Source organism: Oncorhynchus nerka, linkage group LG18 (genome assembly GCF_034236695.1).
Source record: "Oncorhynchus nerka isolate Pitt River linkage group LG18, Oner_Uvic_2.0, whole genome shotgun sequence".
In the NCBI taxonomy this organism is placed as follows: Eukaryota; Metazoa; Chordata; class Actinopteri; order Salmoniformes; family Salmonidae; genus Oncorhynchus; species Oncorhynchus nerka.
In genome coordinates, this window is record NC_088413.1 from 31902148 (window position 1) to 31927835 (window position 25688).

General features: G+C 42.5%; 1 protein-coding gene across 1 annotated transcript; it reads right to left on the bottom strand.

The window, feature by feature from the left end:
* Positions 1–9947: 9947 nt before the first annotated feature.
* Positions 9948–21809, bottom strand: LOC115146732 (zinc finger protein 768-like). Its single transcript, XM_065003999.1, has 7 exons — positions 20324–21809; positions 19852–19982; positions 19508–19681; positions 16832–16984; positions 16332–16443; positions 15999–16126; positions 9948–14730 (listed from the first exon to the last, which is right to left on the bottom strand). Exons 1-7 carry the CDS (start codon positions 20598–20600, stop codon positions 13783–13785), a joined length of 1923 nt encoding a protein of 640 aa, XP_064860071.1. The 5' UTR covers positions 20601–21809; the 3' UTR covers positions 9948–13782.
* Positions 21810–25688: the final 3879 nt, after the last annotated feature.

Here is a 25688-nt window from a genome sequence, read left to right on the forward strand (position 1 = left end):
AGATTGGCCGGAATCCTACCCTCGAAGTCAGACATGGAGTACATTACTATGAGTTCAGTTGAGCCACAACAGATCATAGTTGAGCCCAAAGCTTTCCTAAAGACTTAAGAATACAGCACTGGGTAAGGTTTTTACTACATCTGGGGAACTGTTGTGGGACAAGGAGGACAAGGAACATGAGCCTTTCGTGGTCCTTGAATGTATAAGATAAAATACTTGACTTTAGCTATATTTCCTAGCTGAGGGAGAAAGTTGTCAATGATCCCGCGGTGTTGCTACCGTCTCTCCATGTGTCTGTAGATATAATCAAATTGACCTTTCTCCCTCTGTGGTGCTACAGAAGTCGTTGATCCTGTGCTTGTTCTGCAAAATCCCAAACAGCGGGTAAGAGTACGCAAAGATGGAGCTGAAAAAAAATCGTTCTCTTTCAACTTTGCAGCACCTTGTGATATAACCAGGTTAAAAGTGTGGGCATAATAATGCATGAACTGAGCCTGTGATATTGTTTCTTTGACTTTTGCTTGTACTCCGTTTAGACCAGAGGCCATGACTGGGGCCACATCGTAACACTGTGCCAATACTTTGAAGGTCTACTCGTGTCCCCAAATGTTTTTGATCTCACCATAGCTCGCAGGTGTGGTGAAGTTGAGTTTTGGTGATGCAGAGCTGACTTGTAAAACTGTCTAGGTCTTTTGAAACCAGTACTGGCCCAGGTTGACATATTGTTAGCACTGAAGAGTACAAACCCAGCAGTACAGTTTATTGGTTCTTACATTGTCATCCACAGATAACACTCATAATTGTTAGCTTGAAAATACCTTTCAAAACTCTTTACTAGTTTTTGATTTGATTTATTAGGATCCCCATTAGCCAAAGGCGACAACTAGTCTTACTGGGGTCTGACATAACAAAAAGTACATTAAAAACTTTATAATTGACATACATTTAAAAACATTCATATGTAGTGTGTGTGCATCTATCAGTTACAAATACATGTCAGTACATATACATGGGATGCCAACCGTGTCACGGGGTCCAAACTCAAAAGGTAGTTAGCAACCAAACTTTTTCAATAGACTTTGCCAACTTTCCAAAACAACAAACCGAGCTCTTCGCGTTCAACAGGAAGTGACGAGTTGCACCAATATTTAACTTGTAGTTGAAAGTTAGTCTTGAAAAATGCGATGCTAACAAATTATCCACCAGATCCTCCTGATAACACCTGCTACAGCCGCAACCATTGTTACACACTGCAACAAAAGTTAGCTCAAGCGTGGTAAAACTAGGCTTCTGCTCGCTATTGGCTCTGTCAGTAGTGACATGTCACTTTTATTTCAAATGGTCCCACCCATTGCAAATCAAAAGGTGATTGGTTCATTTCACTGTCACTCTACAATTCGGCTCTAATATGTTTTTATTTAAACTTTATTTAACTAGGCAAGTCAGTTGAGAACAAATTCTTATTTACAATGGCGGCCTACCAAAAGGCAAAAGGCCTCCTGCGGGGACGGGGCCTGGGATTAAAAAATGTAAATAAATACAATATAAATATAGGACAAAACACACATCACAACAAGAGACAACGCAACACTACATAAAGAGAGACCTAAGACAACAACATAGCAAGGCAGCAACACAACATAACAACAACATGGTAGCAACACAACATGGTAGCATCACAAAACATGGTACAAACATTATTGGGCACAGACAACAGCACAAAGGGCAAGAAGGTAGAGACAACAATACATCACACAAAGCAGCCACAACTGTCAGTAAGAGTGTCCAGGATTGAGTCTTTGAAGATATTGAGATAAAACTGTCCAGTTTGAGTGTTCGTTGCAGCTCGTTCCAGTCGCGACCTGCATCGAACTGAAGAGAGGAGCGACCCAGGGATGCATGTGCTTTGGGGACCTTTATCAGAATGTGACTTGCTGCAGTAGATATCTGAGATAGGGTGGAGTGAGGCCTAAGAGGGTTTATAAATAAGCATCAACCAGTGAGTCTTGCGACAGATATACAGAGATGACCAGTTTTACAGAGGAGTATAGAGTGCAGTAATGTGTCATATAAGGAGCATTGGTGGCAAATCTGATGGCCGAAAGATTACCTGCCGATCTATAAATTATGTCTCCGTAATCTAGCATGGGTTGGATGGTCATCTGAATCAGGGTTAGTTTGGCAGCTGTGTTGAAAGAGGAGCGATTACGATATAGGAAACCAAGTCTAGATTTAACTTTAGCCTCCAGCTTTGATATGTGCTGAGAGAAGGACAGTGCACCATCTAGCCATACTCCCAAGTACTTGTATGAGGTGACTACCTCATGCTCTAAACCCTCAGAGGTAGTAATAACACCTGTGGGAAGAGGAGCATTCTTCTTACCAAACCACATTTAAAGGGGAGATGTTCAGAACAAGGTTAAGGGTAGTGAAAGCGTGTTGGACACTGTTAAGGGAATTTTTATCAATGATGACTAATTATGTATACATTTCAATCAGGACTGACTAATCAGAATACTATTATGTTCCTGAATATGTACTAATCCGAATACTATTATGTTACTGTATATGTACTAATCAGAATACTATTATGTTACTGTATATGTATGAATTTTCTTTCTTAATCTTAGTACTGAATATAAAGTGTGTGAATGAATCAAGGATTAGAACAATGACGGTCTGTTCCTTGGTAGGTCTGTTCCTCAGACTGGCTAGAATGCTTAACTACACCGGAAAACCTTGGCTCAGTCGTAAATTATATTAAATTGGTAGTGAGACGGATGTGGGAAGGCTTGAGATACAGCCTTTGTACTGGAACGGAGATGACACGGGATGGTGTTGAAACTAATGACGTAATTTTCAGTTTATAACCTGTGGTAAACTATATCGTATTCAGTACTCTCGTGAATAAACTCTGCTGTTTGACTTTAAGACTGGGCTCTGTCTATTATTATAGAATAAGGGTCTTACAAATCCTTATGAAATGACAGAGTGTTTCATTTTAATTGGGTATTAAAACATAGAGCAATTTAATTCCTTTAACAGACACTAAGAAAGCTTTGTTGTAGACCATTTAACACAAAATCTGGGGAGGGGCCAGCTGAGTATAAGACTATCATCTGCATATAAATGAATGAGAGAGCTTCCTACTGCCTGAACTATGTTGTTGATATAAATTTAGAAGAGCGTGACAGGCAGTGGCTGAGACAGCAGTTTTTCTGACTTTATACACTGCACTCTTTGCGATAGGTAGTTAGCAAACCAGGCCAAAGACCCCTCAGAGACACCAATACTCCTTAGCCGGCTTTGGCCAAGTCAATAAAAATAGCAGTATTACTTAGAATCAAGGGCAATGGTGACATCGTTGAGGACCTTTTAAGGTTGTAGTGACACATCCATAACCTGAGCAGAAACCAGATTGCATACCCGAGAGAATACTATAGACATCAAGAAAGCCAGTCAGTTGATTATTGACAAGTTTTTCCAACTCTTTTGATAAACAGGGCAAAATCAAAATAGGCCTATAACAGTTAGGATCAGCTTGATCTCCCCCTTTAAATGAAGGACGAACTGTGGCTGCATTCCAAGCAATGGGAACCTCCCCAGAAAGGAGAGACAGGTTAAAAAGGTTGGAGATAGGCTTGGCAATGATAGGGGCAGCAACCTTAAAGAAGAAAGGGTCTAAACCATCTGACCCAGAGGTTTTTTGGGGGGTCAAGTTCAAGGAGCTCCTTTAGCACCTCGGACTCTGTGACTGCCTGCAGGGAGAAACTTTGTAGCGGGGCAGGGGAAAAAGAGGGAGAAGCATTGGGGATAGTCGCATTAGAAGGGGTGGGAAATGTTGGATGGGGAGGGAGGCATGGCTGAGTCAAATAGGAATCCTGACTTAATGAAGTGGTGATTAAAGAGCTCAGCTATGTGCTTCTTGACAGTAACAATCATCAACATTAAGGAGGAGGGTTTATTCTCTAGGTCTTTAACAGTTTCCACTTGTCATCAAGGCAAAGAGTGGCTAAATATATTTTGATCTGTTTAACACTTCTTTGATTACTACATGATTCCAAATGTGTTATTTCATAGTTTTGATATCTTCACTATTATTCTACAATGTAGAAAATAGTACAAATAAAGAAAACCCCTTGAATGAGTAGCTTTGTCCAAACTTTTGACTGGTACTGTATATTATCTAGTCTTGAGGAAATAAGGGCATTTATAAGTTTCTCCAGATCAGTGACTGAGATAAAAGACTTGACTTTAGCTATATTTCTTAGATGATAAAAGCAGAAATTTACACATTCTTTTTACATGCAGATTAAGGTTTAGGTCAGGGCCAAAGAAGACATCAAGGTTTAAGGCCATAGGCTTTACATTTGTGGATAAATGACCAATATCTACAGTGCCTTGCGAAAGTATTCGGCCCCCTTGAACTTTGCGACCTTTTGCCACATTTCAGGCTTCAAACATAAAGATATAAAACTGTATTTTTGTGAAGAATCAACAACAAGTGGGACACAATCATGAAGTGGAACAACATTTATTGGATATTTCAAACTTTTTTAACAAATCAAAAACTGAAAAATTGGGCGTGCAAAATTATTCAGCCCCCTTAAGTTAATACTTTGTAGCGACACCTTTTGCTGCGATTACAGCTGTAAGTCGCTTGGGGTATGTCTCTATCAGTTTTGCACATCGAGAGACTGAATTTTTTCCCCATTCCTCCTTGCAAAACAGCTCGAGCTCAGTGAGGTTGTATGGAGAGCATTTGTGAACAGCAGTTTTCAGTTCTTTCCACAGATTCTCGATTGGATTCAGGTCTGGACTTTGACTTGGCCATTCTAAAATAAAGGCCAGATTTGTGCAATATACGACTGATTGTTGTCCTATGGACAGTCTCCCACCTCAGCTGTAGATCTCTGCAGTTCATCCAGAGTGATCATGGGCCTCTTGGCTGCATCTCTGATCAGTCTTCTCCTTGTATGAGCTGAAAGTTTAGAGGGACGGCCAGGTCTTGGTAGATTTGCAGTGGTCTGATACTCCTTCCATTTCAATATTATCGCTTGCACAGTGCTCCTTGGGATGTTTAAAGCTTGGGAAATCTTTTTGTATCCAAATCCGGCTTTAAACTTCTTCACAACAGTATCTCGGACCTGCCTGGTGTGATCCTTGTTCTTCATGATGCTCTCTGCGCTTTTAACGGACCTCTGAGACTATCACAGTGCAGGTGCATTTATACGGAGACTTGATTACACACAAGTGGATTGTATTTATCATCATTAGTCATTTAGGTCAACATTGGATCATTCAGAGATCCTCACTGAACTTCTGGAGAGAGTTTGCTGCACTGAAAGTAAAGGGGCTGAATAATTTTGCACACCCAATTTTTCAGTTTTTGATTTGTTAAAAAAGTTTGAAATATCCAATAAATGTCATTCCACTTCATGATTGTGTCCCACTTGTTGTTGATTCTACACAAAAAAATACAGTTTTATATCTTTATGTTTGAAGCCTGAAATGTGGCAAAAGGTCGCAAAGTTCAAGGGGGCCGAATACTTTCGCAAGGCACTGTACAATCTGAGTTCTAGCAAGGTGGGGGTCAAATACAACACACTCAGATAAAAAAAAAAGAAATCATTAATCCGGAGAAAAATTGTCAAACATCCAACATTTGATGTCAGCAAGAGACCTGTGAAGGGTAGCTACGCTAGCTTGGTCACTGTGTCTGATTGGTAAATAGAGCTGCGTGTCATCCGCATAGCAGTGAAACTGAATGTTATGATTGCGGGTGATGTCACCAAGGGAAAGCATATACCGGGAAAAAAGGATGGGGCCCAGAATTACATTTAACATTTAAGTCATTTAGCAGATGCTCTTATCCAGAGCGACTTACAAATTGGTGCATTCACCTTATGACATCCAGTGGAACAGTAGTGCATCTAAATCTTTTAAGGGGGTGAGAGGGATTACTTTATCCTATCCTAGGTATTCCTTAAAGAGGTGGGGTTTCAGGTGTCTCCGGAAGGTGGTGATTGACTCCGCTGTCCTGGCGTCGTGAGGGAGTTTGTTCCACCATTGGGGGGCCAGAGCAGCGAACAGTTTTGACTGGGCTGAGCGGGAACTGTACTTCCTCAGTGGTAGGGAGGCGAGCAGGCCAGAGGTGGATGAACGCAGTGCCCTTGTTTGGGTGTAGGGCCTGATCAGAGCCTGGAGGTACTGAGGTGCCGTTCCCCTCACAGCTCCGTAGGCAAGCACCATGGTCTTGTAGCGGATGCGAGCTTCAACTGGAAGCCAGTGGAGAGAGCGGAGGAGCGGGGTGACGTGAGAGAACTTGGGAAGGTTGAACACCAGACGGGCTGCGGCGTTCTGGATGAGTTGTAGGGGTTTAATGGCACAGGCAGGGAGCCCAGCCAACAGCGAGTTGCAGTAATCCAGACGGGAGATGACAAGTGCCTGGATTAGGACCCCTGAGGGACACCAACAACACGCTCAATTGTCTTAAACAGAATTTTCAAGTTGTGGGAGTTCTTAGAGATCCGGGTTGAGAAGTAGATCAAGGTAGAGAAGTAGTTCAGTGTAGAGAAGTAGCATAAGAGCAACATTATAATTTCTTATCAGATCCTTCATTATCTCATAGAATACTTGAAGTTTGCAGGTCTTCCATTTATGTTCAGCCTTTCTAATTTCATTTTTTTCAACCACGAGTGTGTTCATTTAACCTGGGTGAGACATTGGCAGACAATTTATTCTTAGTTATAACTGAGTCTAAAGCAGCCTGACATACAGTATGTCATTGAAACTGTTCACCAAATCATCGGTGTGAAGAAAATAACAGGATCAGTGTTAAGGGATAGAAAAGCATTCGTGAATTTACTAGCAGTTGTGGAGTTAATGATGCGAGAGCGAGTGAGGACAGACATGTTTAGGAGGAGGAGGAGAAATGCTGCGATGCCCCGTCGGGTCCTGGGCGGTGCTGGTGAGGTCTTCCGTGGCTACAGGGTGCGCTTCAGCAGCTTCAGTCTGGATGTCTCTCCTTCAGTCCTCTCCTGCTTGACCAGAGACGATCCTCCAGGACCTGCAACTGCAAACTGACAAGAAGAGAGGATGTTATTACCGGTACATGAGTTGTAGTAAGTCTCACAAGCTCCCCTATGGCAGAAATGTACATTTAAGGATGTACATTTAAGCAAGTGAATAGCTGAGGGGAGCCTTTCTGAAAAAAACTGGCCACATTTGATGTACGGTCATTTTGATGTAATGCTATTACACAAACCTCTATCATGATAATGTGCTGGTGTGAGGTTCCACTCCCCTCATCAGCACGCTCTCCCCCTGGTCATGCAGAAAGAGAGGGAGAGAGCACAGAGAGAGAACAAAGGACTTCACTTGGCCAAACTCCTAAATCCCCAAAATGGGAGAATTAAACATTCTTTCTACTTTTGAAAATGTGGGACTTAAGGGACAGTTATGTTGAGTGTGTTTCATTTGGTGATCTCATAAAGGACAGGAAACACACATAACAGTATCTCTTAAGGTGTACATTTCCCAGCTGTCAGGATTACATCTAAATATTGTGAAATGTATGTGATTTCACAAATAGTTTCATGTTTAAAGATGTAATGTGATAACCTTCTGAATGAGAGTGTGGATTTTCATATGAAGATGAACTAGTCAGTGGCCACACCCCCGTGAGCCCAGACATCACATTAGGCTTCATGGAACCGCCCTTTTTTACTGAAACGTATAAAACCCACTCCTGATGAGATTCACACCAGACCACGCAAACACAGGTGTAAACTAAGGTTGCAAATGGTTGAATTTCTAAAACCAAAATGCTGGGTGACGCTGGTGTGTGAAGTGGTTTAAATTTACAACTCTACCAAAGGACAAGATTATACCTCGTGGAGTATTGGCTACATGGCTGGAAATGGTTCAACTCTGATACTATCGATTCCTACAGAATAAGAGCAAATCTTAGACGTATAATTACTAGTCTGCAGCCAGAAATTACGTAAATCTAGGACGAGGATACAGACAACTGCAGAAACAGCGATTTATGAGAATATTTCGGAATGGTACTCTGAAGAATCCATTCTAACCACCTACAACCACGAAAGACTTTGACTTCAACTTCATGTCCTGAATCCATGTTGTCTTTCTCGCTCTCTCAGTCCACACTCCCTTCCCTTTGTCTAGCCGTCATATCGGCTTAGCCCACTAGGGACTTTTCTATCATTGTTAGTAACCAATATCTACTGTTTGTTTGTTATGTATTCTGTGATTTTTTTAGTTAGTTAGTAAATAAATAATTAAGCCAATTTGTATGTTGCTGATTCATAATTTATACTAGGGTTCGTGCAGATTTTTTTTAAAAATAATTTTACTACGTTCAGATGAGACTGATAGAAGGTAAAGAATAATTAATGATTGACTGCTATTGATATAAAATATCATCAGATCTGTGGATTCGGAAGATAGCTGCTCTTTTTAAACTAATGCTTCCGTGGTGCCCCGGATTCCTAATGAGTTAGTTATTGCCTGATTAATTTAATCAAATAATTAAACATTAGGTAATCGATTTGAAAATGTAATCTCATTTAATCACAGTAAAGGCACGACACTACTGTCAGTGCTCAAAGTTATATTGCACACTTATTTGACACTGTCTAGAATTGGCAAGGATGTAAGGTAACACTTCGCATAACTTCTTGATATACTATTCATATATCGATTGATTATGTTCTATGCATCATATTGTTTTCTATTAGTAAATAATAGGAAATGCAAGTAAATCAAGAATGTGGTTAGAATATGATTGTGTCTTTGTGCAAGTTAGCTAAGTAATCAGGGGAATTATTGCATACTCTCCAAAAACTGACCAAGACCCAATTCTGGTTAACCATATGTGGTTAACAAATGGGAATTCCATGGTAATGGAATTGCGCTGAGACTTAGAATTTTCCCCGAAAATGTATGCCAAACGAAAACCATTGATTGAACAGTTTAACAAACCATACAACTCTATGCATAAGGCCTACTTTTAACAATGTATAGGAACATTTGTACAAAAACACATTTACTGGAGGAACTGTGCAGATGAAAAGTTAAGTAAAATAATTTTGGGAAAATCTCTCTCAGTTTGTGACCACGTTTTCCAAAATCATAAATATCTGCTAAGATTCAAAGATGTCTGCAGAAAGAATGTGGTGTCAGCTATGACATGACACCTTGAGTTGAGAAAAAAATATTTAAGTTTTTGAACTACAGTAAGTGAAGTGGATTTATACCCGGTAACAGAATTACGGTAAATTAATTTCATCATGAGTCCCTCTACTAGCTATACAGAAATGCTTATTTATTGATATGAATGTAATTCTCTTCATGGTGATGTATAATAAATTGGTACACTAAGATAGAAATAAGCAATATCCTCCTTTGCATATTTGGGTATTATTCTACATACATTATTTTAATGAGCTCCGCCATAAACCAAGACCAAATTTGGTTGGTCCAGTCCAGATCAAATCTGAACCAGCTATTGACCTCTATGTTTCACAAGTTTGAACATCAAAGTACAGCACAGTAGAGCTCAATAGAGTACAGTACATTAGTGTACTCAACTCTGAACTCTACTCCACTCTATTCTACTCAACAGTACAGGACTGTACTGAACTATACTCTACTTGTATTTACTGTGCTCTACTGTACTGTCCAAACATGTGAAACATAGACGTCTGTGACTGGTTCAGAATTGGTCCGGATGGGACAAAATCTGAACCAATCATGAACGTCAATGTTTGGAAAAATGAAGGGCGGTCCAGACGTCTACGGACATTAAAATAAAGGCTGGTCCGGACAGGAACATAAACTGGCGTCTGTGGACTTCGAAATCAATGCCAGGGCAGACAGAATAAATGTAAACATCTGGTCAGTCTGTGCTCAGTGAGTGAGCAAGCTGGTTACAATAAATGGAAAGATGGGGCTCATGGGTAGGTGTCAGTAAGAGCCAGGAGGGGTGACATTAATTGGAGAGAGAAAAAAAGAGAGAGGGAGGGGCTGTCCAGACTATTCACACACTTACTTTGACCACCAGGTGACAGAAAGAGAAAGAAAACAGTTATCAGCTGAACATAACAGTATGTCACTGGGGAGGACAGTAGCAGGTGACTCAACTGTGGTTTGTGACCAGTAGGATTTCTCATTGCAGCCAATTCAATTGACGAAATTCCATTAGTGATTTTATATATTGAGTTTTAATCACTTAATAATTCAGAAACAAAATTGATATCAGTAAAAACAATAACTAATTGATAGGTCTACCTTCACTTATTACATCTGAACTTTTATTTGATCCTCTCTCCTCATGAGGGAGAGAATATCTTAAAGATGTGGGTTTTTGGTAATGGAATTTCAATCCACAAGGCAATGTTGGAATGGGTCTTCAACATCATTGTGTTTTGATGTATTTCTAATACCTTTTAAGACATTCTGGTAGACATTTTCTAAGGCCCCTTATCCATCTGTTTGACAAGAAATCAAAGCTTTTGTTTATTCAACATTTTGAGGTTGGAAAATTATTGAACATGTATATATGCTTTCATTTCAGAAAAATATAGACCGTTTTCATTTGACATGCTCCTATGAACGTCACATGTTTTGTGCTCATGGATCCATGCAAGTCACACATGCGCAAGAGGCCCCGCAACCTGGTCGTCACTAGTTACCACAGCCACAAAGTCTTAACCCCCCCCATCCTATTTCTACAATGTATCTTCTTAAAATGTGATTTTAAACCTAAACCTAACCTAACCTAACCGGAAATGAAGGTCAAAAAGCACATTATTGTGTTTATAAATTGTTACAATATTTACTTTGTGATTGTGGTAACTAGTGGAAATGGCAAGTCAGACTCGGCCTTCCGCAAAATGTGCGAAGCTCTGGCCATTCCACTCCTCGGTATTGGAGGAGATACCTAGGATCTTGACACTACTGGGATGACGGGCTCTTGCATTGTCCTCTGCTCCCGTGCCACCTTCAGTTCCAGCAGCTGTAGTTTACTCCGCAATACCCTGCTATGTTTCACTATATTGAATCACTCCGATATATTGGTATCACTCTGCAACAGAGGGATACATCCAAGGCGAGGATTTACAGATTTACTCCGGTGTACACCTGTGTCAAGGCTGGGGTCCGCCCCTATATATAGACCCCAAGGCCGCGACACACGTTCTCTTTCATTTTCTCGGCAGACGTTCATATGGTTTGAGGTACAAACTTCCTGAAGTTCGCTTGGTAAGTCACTGGTAAGTGTAATATGTGTAAATGTATTAATAATAATAAGTGTATTAATATCTTGCGTGGAAGTAAACTCACTGGCTGTTTGCAGCTGGCCACATGGCAGTACCTCCAATTCACTTTTGAAGGGACAGCTTACGAATTCAGGATCTTCCCTTTGGGCTCTCCTTGGCACCCCGCACTTCCACAAAGTTCATGGATGCTGACCTGGCACCTCTCAAGTCCCGAGGATTGTTGATCCTCAATTATCTGGACAGTTGTCTGGACCCAGGTCCTGTCACACAGACATGCTCCTGACCCACATCGGCGGGCTGGGCATTACTGTAAATGACAAGAGTCATCTGACGCCAACCCAGAGGGTGGCCTTCATTGTCTTGGAGCTGGACTCATTCCTCATGAGCACGCCTGCCCTCCAGAAGGCTTCAGGCGAACATATCTTGCCTCAACCACATTTGGCAGGGGTGGGTAGAATCCGCTTTGACCTGCCAACGCCTGTTGGGCTTGCTGACGGCGGCCTTGTTGCTGATTCCCCTGGGCCTGCTTCAAATCCGGCCTCTTCAATGGTGGTTCATCTCACACTGGCTGCACCCGAAGCGCCACTGCACAGTGCCTCAGGGCATTGTTGAGGTGGCGCTGTCGCTCCTTTCTCTCAGGTGGGGAGATGCGGAGGATGTGCCGCCGGGAGCTGGTCAGCACAGACGGGCAAGGGCACCGGCTACAACCGCAGCATGCCAGTTGCGCTGGCGGTTGTTCTGCTCTTGGTGCACTGGTATTGAGGTTGTGCCCGAGTTGAGGTTGTGCCCGAGTCATGCATGGTGCGGTAAGTCCTCCAATACCTGCAGTCTGGTTTGGATGAGGGCTTGGCAGTCTCTACACTGAGGGTATTTGGCTGCTATATCTGCCTGCCATGTGGGGTGGATGGACAGGCCAGTGGGGTGCCATACCTTGGTCTCCAGTTTTATGAAGAGGGTTTGCCACCTGCGTCCAGCTAGGACCCTCTCAATGGTGAGCTGGGATCTGGATGTGGTCTTGGCAACTTTGGCAAAGCCTCCTTTGAACTGTTGGGAGTCTGCCACCCTGAAACCACCTCTCTATGAAGGTGGCTTTCTTGGTAGCGATTACTTCCATGAAGAGGGTGAGCTCCATGCTCTTTCGGTAAGTTCTGATTGCTACCGGATGGACCCCGGTGGAAGAAGTATATCTCTTTGCCCCAACTCTTCATTTCTCCCGAAGGTTCTGTCAGACATCCCTTTTATCCTGTCTGCTTACGACCCTCCGACAGTGGCGGAGGGACACTGGCTTCTAACCGGAGGGCCTCCCTCCGGCATGCTGTGCCCTGTGCAGGCACTGGCTGCCTATGAGGAGCGGATATGGTCAGCGTGAACAACAGACCAGGTCTTTGTCTGCTACGGTAAGAGAGTCCTGATGCCTGGGCTATCAAAGCAGAGGCTCTCTCCACTGGATCGTGGACACGATTACGACAGCATACCGCCTGGCTGGCAGGCCAGTGCTGGGATCTGTGGTGGCACAATCAACACGAGGTGTGGCTGCGTCCTGGGCTCTACTGAGAGGAGTGCCCCTCGCTGATATCTGTGCTGCAGCCTGCTGGGCTTCCTCTCGCACCTTTGCTAGGTACTATCGGGTAAATGTGGCACCTCCCTCTGTGGTTTGTACAGCAGTCCTCGGCGTAGCCACCTCGTCCCGGGACATTGCCGGGACCCCCCTTCCACATTGACGGCTCTTGCATCTCGATCCGGCGCTGGGACTTCGCCGCTGACTGGCCAGGTACTTCTAGCACCGACTAAATCGGGTACGGGTATACCAATATATTGGAGTGATCCAATATAGTGAAAAATAAAAGGGTATGTATGTAACCACGGTTATGTGAGCGATATGGGTTACTCCAATCCTCTACGGTGCTAGTGGCGCCTCAAATTATGTAGAGAACGTGTGTCGCTGCCATGGGGTCTATATATAGTGGCGTACCCCAGCCGTACACCGGAATAAATCTGTAAATCCTCATCTCGGATGTATCCTTCTACCACGTAGTGATACCAATATATTGGAGTGATCCATATAGCTCACATAACCATGGTTACATACGTAACCTTCGTTATTGGTTGGCATCATAGCTCAAAGGTGAAGCTAAATGAAAAATGGATGCGTGCTGTTCTTGGAAGTATGGTACTGCTTATTATGTTACACATCAAATATCCTATGAGAAGTACTGTATCTTTCAAGCTGAGAGCAGACTTGTTTAGAAAAGTAGAATTAATTTATTCCATCTACATTACCTCAGTAAGGTAAATATTAAACTGTCTTTGTTCTAGCCTAGGTTCATTGTCTCTCTAAAAACAAATATTTACACAAGCCTGTTTTTAAATTACAAGTTAATGAGGGGTGTGTGATTAATTATCCTCTTACCCCAAGACACTTCACATGAGAACTATATTTCAGCTAAAGAATAGTTCCCAGACATCCCCTGCGTACTTCTCAAGCCACACTGCTATGATTTTCCCCTTTGTGGACACTCTTATGTCTGATAAGGCTAGTCAAGAAGGAGAAGCTCTTGTAACATAGTTTGCACTTGAAGGGCTTCTCCTTGGTGTGAACGGTCTGGTGCCTCTTCACATAATTTGCATCAGCGAAGCGCTTCCCACACATGGGGCAGGCGTATGGCTTGTCTGCATCCGTCCTAATACTCTGCCTCCCACGTTGTGACCCAATGACACCAGAGGTAGAAGCAGGAGCCACTGCCCTCAGGTGGTTAGTGTTTGAGCTCCCTCCTTGACCCCTAGCCATTGGTTGGGTGTTGTTGGGATTGTGTGCTGTGTTATAAGCTAGATACCTCTTGTGATGAACACCCATTCTGACCCTGTCTGTATTGGTGGGGTAACCATGAAGTAACTGAGGAAGCCTAGATCCAGGTCCAGACCTTCTATGAACCAAGTCACCAGGCATTAGATGAAACCCTGAAGGAGAAGACAGATCTGCTGATAGACTACCACCCAGGGTTTCTCCCACCACTCTCTGTGAAGGCTGAACCCCAGGGTGACTTGCTCTGTTCAACATGGATACTGTGGTGTTTGTATCATAGGAACAGGAGGGTCTATCTCCATCAGCCCCAGGCCCTGTATCATCCCTGCACTGAGATTGTGAAGAGAAGGGTCTGGGCTGCAGACTGGATCCCTGACTGGAGCCTCTGTCTCTCTGATGACCACCAGGACTGAGGTTATTCAGTCCACCTGTCCACTGGTTGTGTTCTGTGTGGTGGAGTCTCTGTCCCTTGTGGTTCTGTCCTGGTTTCAACCCGGGAAGAAAGAGTGACGGCTCCGGACCCAGGGTTCTGATCCGGGGCCAGGGTTTGTGACCAGGCACCTCAGAAGTCCAGTCTCTCCCAAAAGCAACACCAGATATCAACTGGTCCTCATTGACTGCAGACTGTAAACACAAATTGAACAGAACATAAAGGTTTATATAAGAAACTCTTTGCTGTACATACAGAAACATGACATTATAAAATGGTAACCACAGTCAAACATCTCTAAAACTGATTGAAATACTGTACCTAACAATATAGAGCCATTGGTGTTTATTATAAAAACAATTCCACATGCGTTGATTCAATACTTAAGTATACTGTTTTGGTTCGACTGAGATAAAGGAAACTCAGTCCCTGCAATGATCCATAAATAACCAAGTCAGTCAGCTTTTTATTTAATTTCAACAAAATGATACGTGACAAGTAGAATAACTTTCTCACTATGGTAACACTTAACATGTTCTGTAAATCTGGTACCCTCGCAATGATAAAATTAATTTTAGAATACTATAGAAAAGGTTAAACATTACACTCAGTTTCACCACTTTATGTCAAGTAAACATGAATTAAGGCACTATAAATTCCTCATTATAAAACACCAGCATCAAAAAACAGGATAAGGTTGTAACTTTTCATTAGTGAAGAATTTTTATAGATACCATCACCATATCATCTACTCTACCTCATCATACTCATTCTTTCCTCATTTCACCTCATCCATTTCCCTATACCTATAAAACCAAACTAATTGACGACAAACTAACTAGTTCATGTCTCCCGTGTGGACCTTCACGTGCATCTTCAGCTGGTGCTGGTGGGAGAACCTTTTCTCACACTGGGGGCAGCTGTAGGATTTCTCCCCTGTGTGGACCCCCTGGTGCCTCTTCAGGCTGGACGATTGGGAGAAACTGCCCTGGCACAGGTGGCAACCAAATGGTTTCTCCCCGGTGTGAATCCTCTGGTGACTCTTCACCTGTTGGGGGAAACTGAAGGCCTTCCCACAGGACGAACACGGGAACCGCCTCTCTGTGGCGCTGCCACCTTTACGGATTCTGTCTCTACTACTGTTATTTGTCAATGGGCTATTTAATGTTGAGGCACTGACATTGTCTGAGGTCTGGTTTAACATTCGGAAAGTGTAGGGTGGATGAAGGCTAGGAAGTGTCTGTTTTGTCCCAGGGTCCATATTCCACTTGGTAGATCCTATAAAAGGCAGGCTGAAGGCAGCACCTGTTAGGGGTTACTAGAAGAAGCAGGTCAGTCTGTTTTTTGATCGACTGTCCGTTTCTGGTTGTGGTTTCTGGTTTGTTTTGTGTTAACAGTGTTGTTGTGGTTTCTGGTTGTGGTTAACAGTGTTGTGCCCCAGCCCAGAGTTGAGGACACTGACCTCAACTATGTCGTCACTGGTCCTGGCCTGCTCAGTGATGTTGTTCCCTGGAACCTTAGCTGCACTGGTCGGGGTCTGGAAATCCAAGATGGCCGCCCAGTCTCCTCTGTTATCATCCAGCCAATCACCTGAAAGTTACAAAATAGACTTTACAAACATGGCAGAGAACTGTTATTTTTTGTCAATTACCTGGTGAAGTTCATACATTGTGTGTTTTAGTATGTAAACATACATTGTACTGATTTCATTTTATGAATGAAGAAAAAACAGGTACATCACTATTCCCATTGAAGATCTACTACTGTATGTAGGCTATATGTATTTCTCTCTTACCTTGCTCTCCCATCTTTAGTCCACTCAGCAGATCAATGCTCTCTGGTCCATCCTCTATCGTCTCCTCTTTGACCAGCAGGAGATCAGGCTTCCCATCCTCTATGACTACTGTCTGTAAGAGATAGAGTGATAATGTTGGACCAAGAGATCTGATTTGAGCACCCACCTATGGAGCATCTTCTGATTGGGCAATGAGGGATTGATGTGATACTACACAAACGTGTTAGTTGAATTGATTACTTGACACTCTTTATTGGTTTGATAATTAAAAGGCATGGTCCCACACTTAAGGCAAAATTAATCAAGTCCTGGGTCCTTATCAATAAACAGTCTCAGAGTGGGAGTATTGATCGAGGATCAGGTCCCCACTTGTCTATATAATCTTAGTCATTATGATCTAAAAGGCTAAACTAATCCTAGATCAGAAATCCTACTCTGAAAGGCTTTGTGGATACAGGCACTGACCTAATAACATTCAAACTAGTTTACCGTGGGCTTACCTCTGTGAGACTGTGTGTTGTCCTGTGCTGCTCAGCTGGGGGTTCAGGAGGAGGTGTAGTCTGGCTGTCTTCCATGACAATGGTCACCTCAGGGTTTTCCAGACCCTCCTCACACCCCTCCTCCTTAACCAGCAGCACCTCTGGGCCCTCCTCCTAGAAGAGACAGCTTATACAGATTACATACATACACTCCCTCAGGTATGTACATGTACACACAGATAAAACACACTTTCCATATGGAGTGTTTACCCATCCCCACTATGTTTGAGTCCTATACTGTGGTTACAGAATTACTTCATTGTTGTTAAACCCATCACGGGGGACATACAGTACCAGTCAAAAGTTTGGACATACCTACTCATTCAAGGGTTTTTCTTTTCTACGTTGTAGAATAATAGTGAGGACATCAACTATAAAGTAACATATGAAATCATGTAGTAACCAAAAGTGTTCAACAAATCTAAATATATTTTATAAATGCTTCAGAGTTCAAGTAACAGACACATCAACATCAACTGTTCAGAGGAGACTGCATGAATCCGGCCTTCATGGCCAAGAAACCAATACTAAAGGACATCAATAAGAAGAATTGCTTGGGCCAAGAAACACGAGCAATGGACATTAGACCGGTGGAAATCTGTCCTTTGGTCTGATGAGTCTGATGAGCTCTTTGGTTCCAACTGCTGTATCTTTGAGACGCAGTGTAGGTGGACGGATGATGTCTGCATGTGAGGTTCCCACTGAAGCATGGAGGAGGTGTGATGGTGCTTTGCTGGTGACACTGTGATTTATTTAGAATTAAAAAGGCACACTTAATCAGCATGGCTACCACAGCATTCTGCAGCGATACGCCATTCCATCTCGTTTGGGCTTAGTGGGACTATCATTTGTTTTTAACAGGACAATGACCGAACACACCTCCAGGCTGTGTAAGGGCTATTTGACCAAGGAGAGTGATGGAGTGCTGCATCAGATGACCTGGCCTCCACAGTCACCCAACCTCAACCCAATTGAGATGGTTTGGTATGAGTTGGACCGCAGAGTGAAGGAAAAGCAGCCAACAAGTGCTCAGCATATGTGGAAACTCATTCAAGACTGTTGGAAAAGCATTCCAGGTGAAGCTGGTTGAGAGAATGCCAAGCGTGTGCAAAGCTGTCATCAAGGCAAAGGGTGGTTACTTTGAATAATCTAAAATAAATGTAGATTTATTTAACACTCTTGGTTACTATATGATTCCATGTGTTATTTCAAAGTTGTCTTCACTATTATTCAACAATGTAAAAAATAGTAAAAAAATTGGGAAAACCCTTGAATGTGTGGGTGTGTCAACTTTTGACTGGTACTGTAAATATGGCAATGTGGGTCAAGTCATCTGACAAACTATTTTAACATGTACTGTAGGTTTTTGTTAGTGTGTGGGTCTAGAGTCAATGAAAGTCTTAGAATAAAAAGTTACATTTTTTGTTTATTAAACAAACAAGTGTTAAATACACCATATGAAAACTACACAAGTCTCAACGAAATCAGCATGAACATGATAAACTGAATTAATTTTCTCACTAATTGCCTTGGGAAAGTTTGAACATCATATAGCTTACAAAGAACAAATAATATGAAAGACTTTTTAGGCTTAAATATCACACAATCTGTGGATCTTTTCTGCTGACATTTAAAAGAATGCAGGGTTTGATCTAAAAGTCAGAGGATTGTGTGGAATGGTTACTTTATTTTATGTTATAGAGTGGAATGGTTTTTCTGCTGGTGTATCCTGAGATATCTCCTCTCTGAGAACCTCTTCCCACAGTGCGTACAGGCGAACGGTCTTTCTCCTGTGTGGACTTTCAGGTGCATCTTCAGATGGTCCTGGCGGGAGAACCTCTTCTCACACTGGGTACAGCTGTAGGGTTTCTCCCCTGTGTGGACCCTCTGGTGCCTCTCCACCTTCTGGAGGCAACTGAAGCCTTTGTTACAGAACATGCAGAGGAACCGTTTCTCTTTACTATTGCCTGATGTGGCTCCCACTCCCTGAGCCGGGACTCTAGCCCTGTCGTTTGAGTTCAATACCTGATCGAAAAGGACGTGGCTGTGTGAATCGGAAGGCCCCATCGATGTGGACACTGGGTCGTGATCCCCGAACAAGTGTAAAGGGGAGTGGGTGGTGATATTTAGATCAGTCTCTAAGCTTTCCCTGTAATCTAAGAAATCTCTGCCCTGTGAGTGTCCATCTCCAAGGTGACTATCTGCATTCCATGTGGAAGGAGCGTCGCCCTCCACTTTCACCGTCACTTCATCTACCACTATAACCTCCCCTTCTTTATCTAGGCGCCCTTCAGAGTATACACTACTATTGTACTGGGTCCAGTCCCCTCTAGACAGATCAGTCTGTGTCTCTAAACCCAAGGGCATGTTGCCAGGGTCCATTTCTGTAGCGTAAGAATAAGACGGATCATCACCGCCAGTGTCTAACACATCACTATCACCACGGGAATGAACCATCCTCTGGCTCTGGTGAAATACCGGTAAAAACTCTGAGCCGGGAGCAGGAGGACAGCCCAGTCTCCCCAGCTCCAGTCTCTCTGGGTCTGATCTGTGGTCAGATCCTGTGTTTAAGAGCCTGTGTGTTACAGTTAAAGTCTTGGTCTCTGACTTGAGGACGGCGTTCTGCGTTCCACTGACCTCCGTGATGCTGCGTCTGGTCCTGGGCGGTGCTGGGGCGGTGGTGGGGTCCTCTGTGGCAACAGGGGGTGCTCCAGCTACTCCAGTCTGGATGTCTCTGCTGTGCCATGGATCCTCCTCTCCTTCAGACCTCTCCTGCTTGACCCCAGGACCTGTAGCCTCTGCATCTGCAGACTGACACAAGGATATCAATGTTGTAGGGAAGTCTCACAAGTTCCCCTATGGCAGATAAATGAGGATGTACATGTAAGCAAGTGAAAAGGTGAGGGGAGCCTTACTGACAAAGAGGCCACATTTGATTTCCAAAGTAACTGTAATTTGTAATGAAACACTTTTACACTAACCTCTATCACAATAACGTGCTGGTTTGAGGTTCCACCACCCTCATCAACAGTGATTGTTTGGTCATCTCTCCATGTATTGTGTCCCGCTGGCTTCACAAAGCTCCTTTGGCCTCCAGTGGGATGTCCTTCACCTGAAAGTGATTGAGGTGGTTAGGTTAACTACTGTCAATGCTATACTGTACACTATTAACAATGCCTACAATTGGCAAGGATGTAAGGCAACACTTCTCATAACTTCCTGGTAAACCATTTATTGTATTGACCAATATATTATGCATCATTGTTTTTGAGTAAATAGTCAATGCAGTAAATCAGTGTTTAGAATATGATAGTCCCTTTGCGCAAGATTGCTAAGTAATCAGATGAATTATTGCATACAATCCAACAATTGACCAAGAACCAATTATGGGTAACAGGGCGTCAGGCACTGGGCAATTTATAATCCGCGACAGGCCCAAGCAGCAAAACGTACCTCTTGCCATTCCTCTGTATCTGTCGAGGATCTTGACACTACTGGGACGACTGGCGACGACGCGCTCTCTCATTGTCCTCTCTGCGCGCTCCCGTGCCACCTTCAGTTCTAGTAGTTTCCTCCGCAATGCCCTGTTTTCTTTCCGGCTTTGAGTTATTTCCAAACGAAACACTGCATAGTCGTCGTCTACGAGTTTACAGATCTCTGCCACGGCTGCATTCGCTAGCACCTCCATGATGGAGGCTATTTGAGTGTGAAAAACCATACAGTTAGCCATTGTTAGCAACTTAGCTAGCGTTACCTAGATAACATCTATCAACCACGTTCTGTCTGTAGAGCGAATTAAACACCGCATGGGATAAGTATTCGATGCTGTGCAGTTAAATGAGTCATAGTATGAGTTACAGGTTGTTAATAAACGTCTAAATAACAACAAAAATGCTAACGTGGAAATTGTTTATTGGTCACTGTTCACTTCCCTTTCTTCTTCGTATGTGTTTCCGGTAGGCTAGAAGCTGCGTGGCGTAACCTATTGCTGCTGCCTTTTACAGATCGGAGTGTGAATTGCACATTTTGTCACAAATTCGGGGGGCACATCAATTGCACCATCCAACCCTACACAAACACTGAGTGTACAAAACATTAGGAACACCTTCCTAATATTGAGTTGCATCCCCTTGGGCCCTCAGAACAGCCTCAATTAGTTGGGTATGGACTACAAGGGTTTGAAAACATCCCACAGGCATCCTGGCCCATGTTGATTCCAATGCTTCCAACATTTATGTCAAGTTGGCTGGATGTCGTTTGGGTGGTGGACCATTCTTAATTCCCATGGTTAACTGTTGAGCGTGAACAACCCAGCAGTGTTCTTGACACACTCAAACCGGTGTGCCTGGCACCTACTAACATACCCTGTTCAAAGACACATCTTTTATGCTGCCCATTCACCCTCTGAATGGAACACAAAAATGTCTCAATGATTAAAAATCCTTCTTTAACCTGTCTCCTCCCCTCCATCTACACTGATTTTGGATTTAACAGGTGACATTATTAAGGGATAATAGCTTTCATCTGGTCAGTCATGCAATGGAAAAAGCAGTGTCCTAATGTTTTGTACACAGTGTATATACAGTTGAAATCAAAAGTTTACATTTATGTTGGAGTTATTAAAACTCATTTTTCAACCACTCCACAAATTCCTTGTTAACAAACTATAGTTTTGGCAAGTAAATTTTCCAACAATTGTTTACAGACAGATTATTTTACTTGTAATTCACTATCACTATTCCAGTGGGTCAGAAGTTTACATACACTAAACTGACTGTGCACTTAATTTTCTGGAATTTTCCAAGCTGTTTATGTAATGGCTTTAGAAGCTTCTGATAGGCTAATTGACATCATTTGAGTCAATTGGAAGTGTACCTGTGGATGTATTTCAAGGCCTACCTTCAAACTCAGTGCCTCTTTGCTTGACATCATGGGAAAATCAAAAGAAATCAGCCAAGACCTCAGAAACAAAGTTGTAGCCCTCCACAAGTCTGGTTCATCATTGGGAGCAATTTCCAAACACCTGAAGGTACCACGTTCATCTGTACAAACAATAGTACGCAAGTATAAACACCATGGGACCATGCAGACCATTGCTCAGGAAGAAGACGTGTTCTGTCTCCTAGAGATGAATGTACTTTGGTGCAAAAAGTGCAAATCAATCCCAGAACAACAGCAAAGGACCTTGTGAAGATGCTGGAGGAAACGGGTACAAAAGTATCTATGTCCACAGTAAAACAAGTCCTATATCGACATATACCGAAAGGCCACTCAGCAAGGAAGAAGCCACTGCTCCAAAACCGCCATAAAAGAGCCAGACTACGGTTTGCAACTGCACATAGGGACAAAGATCGTACTTTTTGGAGAAATGTCCTCTGGTCTGATGAAACAAAAATAGAACTGTTTGGCCATAATGACCATTGTTATGTTTGGAGGAAAAAGGGGAAGGCTTGCAAGCCGAAGAACACCATCCCAACCGTGAAGCACGGGGGTGGCAGCATCATGTTCTGGGTGTGCCTAGCTGCAGGAGGGACTGGTGCACTTCACAAAATAGATGGCATCATGAGAGAGGAGAAATTATGTGGATATATTGAAGCAACATCTCAAGACATCAGTCAGGAAGTTAAAGCTTGGTTGCAAATGGGTCTTCCAAATGGACAATGACCCCAAGCATACTTCCAAAGTTGTGGCAAAATGGCTTAAGGACAACAAAGTCAAGGTATTGGGAGTGGCCATCACAAAGCCCTGACCAAAATCCTATAGAAAATTTGTGGGGAAAACTGAAAAAGGCCTACAAACCTGACTCAGATACACCAACTCTGTCAGAAGGAATGGGCTAAAATTCACCCAATTTATTGTGGGAAGCTTGTGGAAGGCTACCCGAAACATTTGACCTAAGTTAAGCAATTTAAAGGCAATGCAACCAAATACTAATTGAGTGTATGTGAACATTTCACATTCTTAAAATAAAGTGGTGATCCTAACTGACCTAAGACAGGATTAAATGTCAGGAATTGTGAAAAATTTAGTTTAAATGTACTTGGCTAAGGTGTATGTAAACTTCCGACTTCAACTGTATATAAAGATCCAGTCCATTTTTTAAAAATGGAGACCTCTTATACTGTTAAATGCTTTGTGCATAGAATTTTGTCAAATATTATTCATCCTAATGAGTTTTTTTTACATGGACGATACATTGGAAATAATATCAAATCAAATGTATTTATATAGCCCTTCTTACATCAGCTGATATCTCAAAGTGCTGTACAGAAACCCAGCCTAAAACCACAAACAGCAAGCAATGCAGGTGTAGAAGCACGGTGGCTAGGAAAAACTCCCTAGAAAGGCCAAAACCTAGGAAGAAATCTAGAGAGGAACCAGGCTATGTGGGGTGGCCAGTCCTCTTCTGGCTGTGCCGGGTGGAGATTATAACAGAACATGGCCAAGATGTTCAAATGTTCATAAATGACCAGCATGGTCGAATAATAATAAGGCAGAACAGTTGAAACTGGAGCAGCAGCACGGCCAGGTGGACTGGGGACAGCAAGGAGGCATCATGTCAGGTAGTCCTGGGGCATGGTCCTAGGGCTCAGGTCCTCCGAGAGAGAGAAAGAAAGAGAGAATTAGAGAACGCACACTTAGTTTCTCACAGGACACCGAATAGGACAGGAGAAGTACTCCAGATATAACAAACTGACCCTAGCCCCCCGACACATAAACTACTGCAGCATAAATACTGGAGGCTGACTTGCTGACTTCTTAGACTTGCGTTCAATGAGATTGACAGATCTATAACGCACATTTCTATATGAATTTGATTGGGTCGCCCAAAATATTACATATTGCAGCTTTAAGGAAGATAGACTTGGCTTGGTGCTTATATTGTTGTTGACAAGCTCTATATTAACGGCAAGCTATACTGAGATGAAAAGGATAGACCTTGGCTTTCTATGTGAACTTGGTCGGGTCACCCAAAAAGTTACATATTGCAGCTTAACAGAAATACAAATGACGATAAACTAGTAATGGCAATTAACTCATTCCAAACTGGTAAATCTCCTGGCTTGGACGGTATGCCAATTGAGGGGTACAGGGTATTTTTACAGAAAACTAAGAACCTTTGCTCACCTGCTTACATTTTTCATTTGAACAGGGGGAATGATCAACATCCCAAAGAGAGGGGCTAATTACATTAATATTGAAGCAGGAAGCAAATGGCCATTATATAAGCCCTGTGCACCTCAAACTGAAGACCCCTCACTTTGTGCTGTGATACCCATATTCTATCAAGATGTTTAGTACTTAGAATGAAGAAAGTAATAAACAAAGTGAGCAATCTGGCTTTATTTAGGGTTGCTACACAGGTGTCAATATCTTTTGTAAACTATTGAACATTGTGAAATAGAAGAAAAGACAGGTGCAGATTTTGAGGAGGCTTTTGATCGTCGTTTATTCAATGATTTAGAGTCTTATATCAGAAACCGATGAGTAAAGTAGTGAATATTGGGTATTTATTTATTTAGAGGGTCCGACAAGGGGATCCAGTTTCGCTTTATTTATTGCTTATTGGCTATCGAGATTCTGGCCATCCCAATCAGGAACAATTCCAATATATGCTGAACAAAAATATAAACCCAACATGTAAAGTGTTGGTCCCATGTTGATCTGAAATAAAAGATCACAGAAATGTTCCATACACAAAAATATATTATTTCTCTCTAGTGAGTATTTTTCCTTTGCCAAGATAATCCAATATCAAGAAGCTGATTATTACACACAGGTGCACCTTGTGCTGGGGACAATAAAAGGCCACTCTAAAATGTGCAGTCTTGTCACACATTACAATGCCACGGGTTTCACAAGTATAGAAGGTGTGCACAATTGGCATGCTGACAGCAAGAATGTCCACCAGAGCTGTTCCCAGAGAATCTAATGTTCATTTCTCTACCATAAGCCACCTTCAACGTCTGTTTAGAGAATTTGACAGTACAGGATCTCCACATCTGTCTTCTTTACCTGCGGGATCACCTGAGACCAGCCACACAGACAGCTGATGAAACTGAGGAGTATTTCTGTCTGTAATAAAGCCCTTTTGTAGGGATAAACTCATTCTGATTGGCTGCACCTGGGTCCTCAGTAGGTGGGCCTATGCCCCCCAGGCCCACCCATGGCTGTGCCCCTGCCCAGTCATGTGAAATCCATAGATTCGGGCATATTGAATTTATTTCAATTGACTGATGTTCTTATATGAACTGTAACTAAGTAAAATCATGAAGTTGTTGCATTTATTTTTGTTCAGTATAATAGGTCTGTGTATCAGTGGTATTACAACCAAAATGTCCTTATATGCAGATGATACAGCATTTGCCTTTCAGCCTCAACAATCATCACTAGTTGCTCTTATTGAAGATTTGAATGACTTTTCTAATTTATCGGGTCTGAAACCAAATTATGAGAAATACACCTTTTTGAGAGTGGGTTCCTTAAGAAAGTTAAGAACTATCTTTTGCCCTGTTGTGTACCAATGAAGTGGAGCAATGGCCCAGTGGACATGCTTGGCATCCACATTCCAAAAGAATGAAGGATCTTGTAAAGGAGAACTTAGATGTGAAACTAGCCAAGATTGACAAAATACTATTGCTGTGGAAAGGTAAAGCTTTGAATTTATATGGCAGAATAACCTTGAAAAACACCTTCATTGCCTCTATCTACAGTGCCTTCAGAAAGTATTCACACCCCTTTACAGCCTGAATTTTGTGTCACTGGACTACACACATTACCCTATAATGTTAAAGTGGAATTATGTTTTTAGAAATGT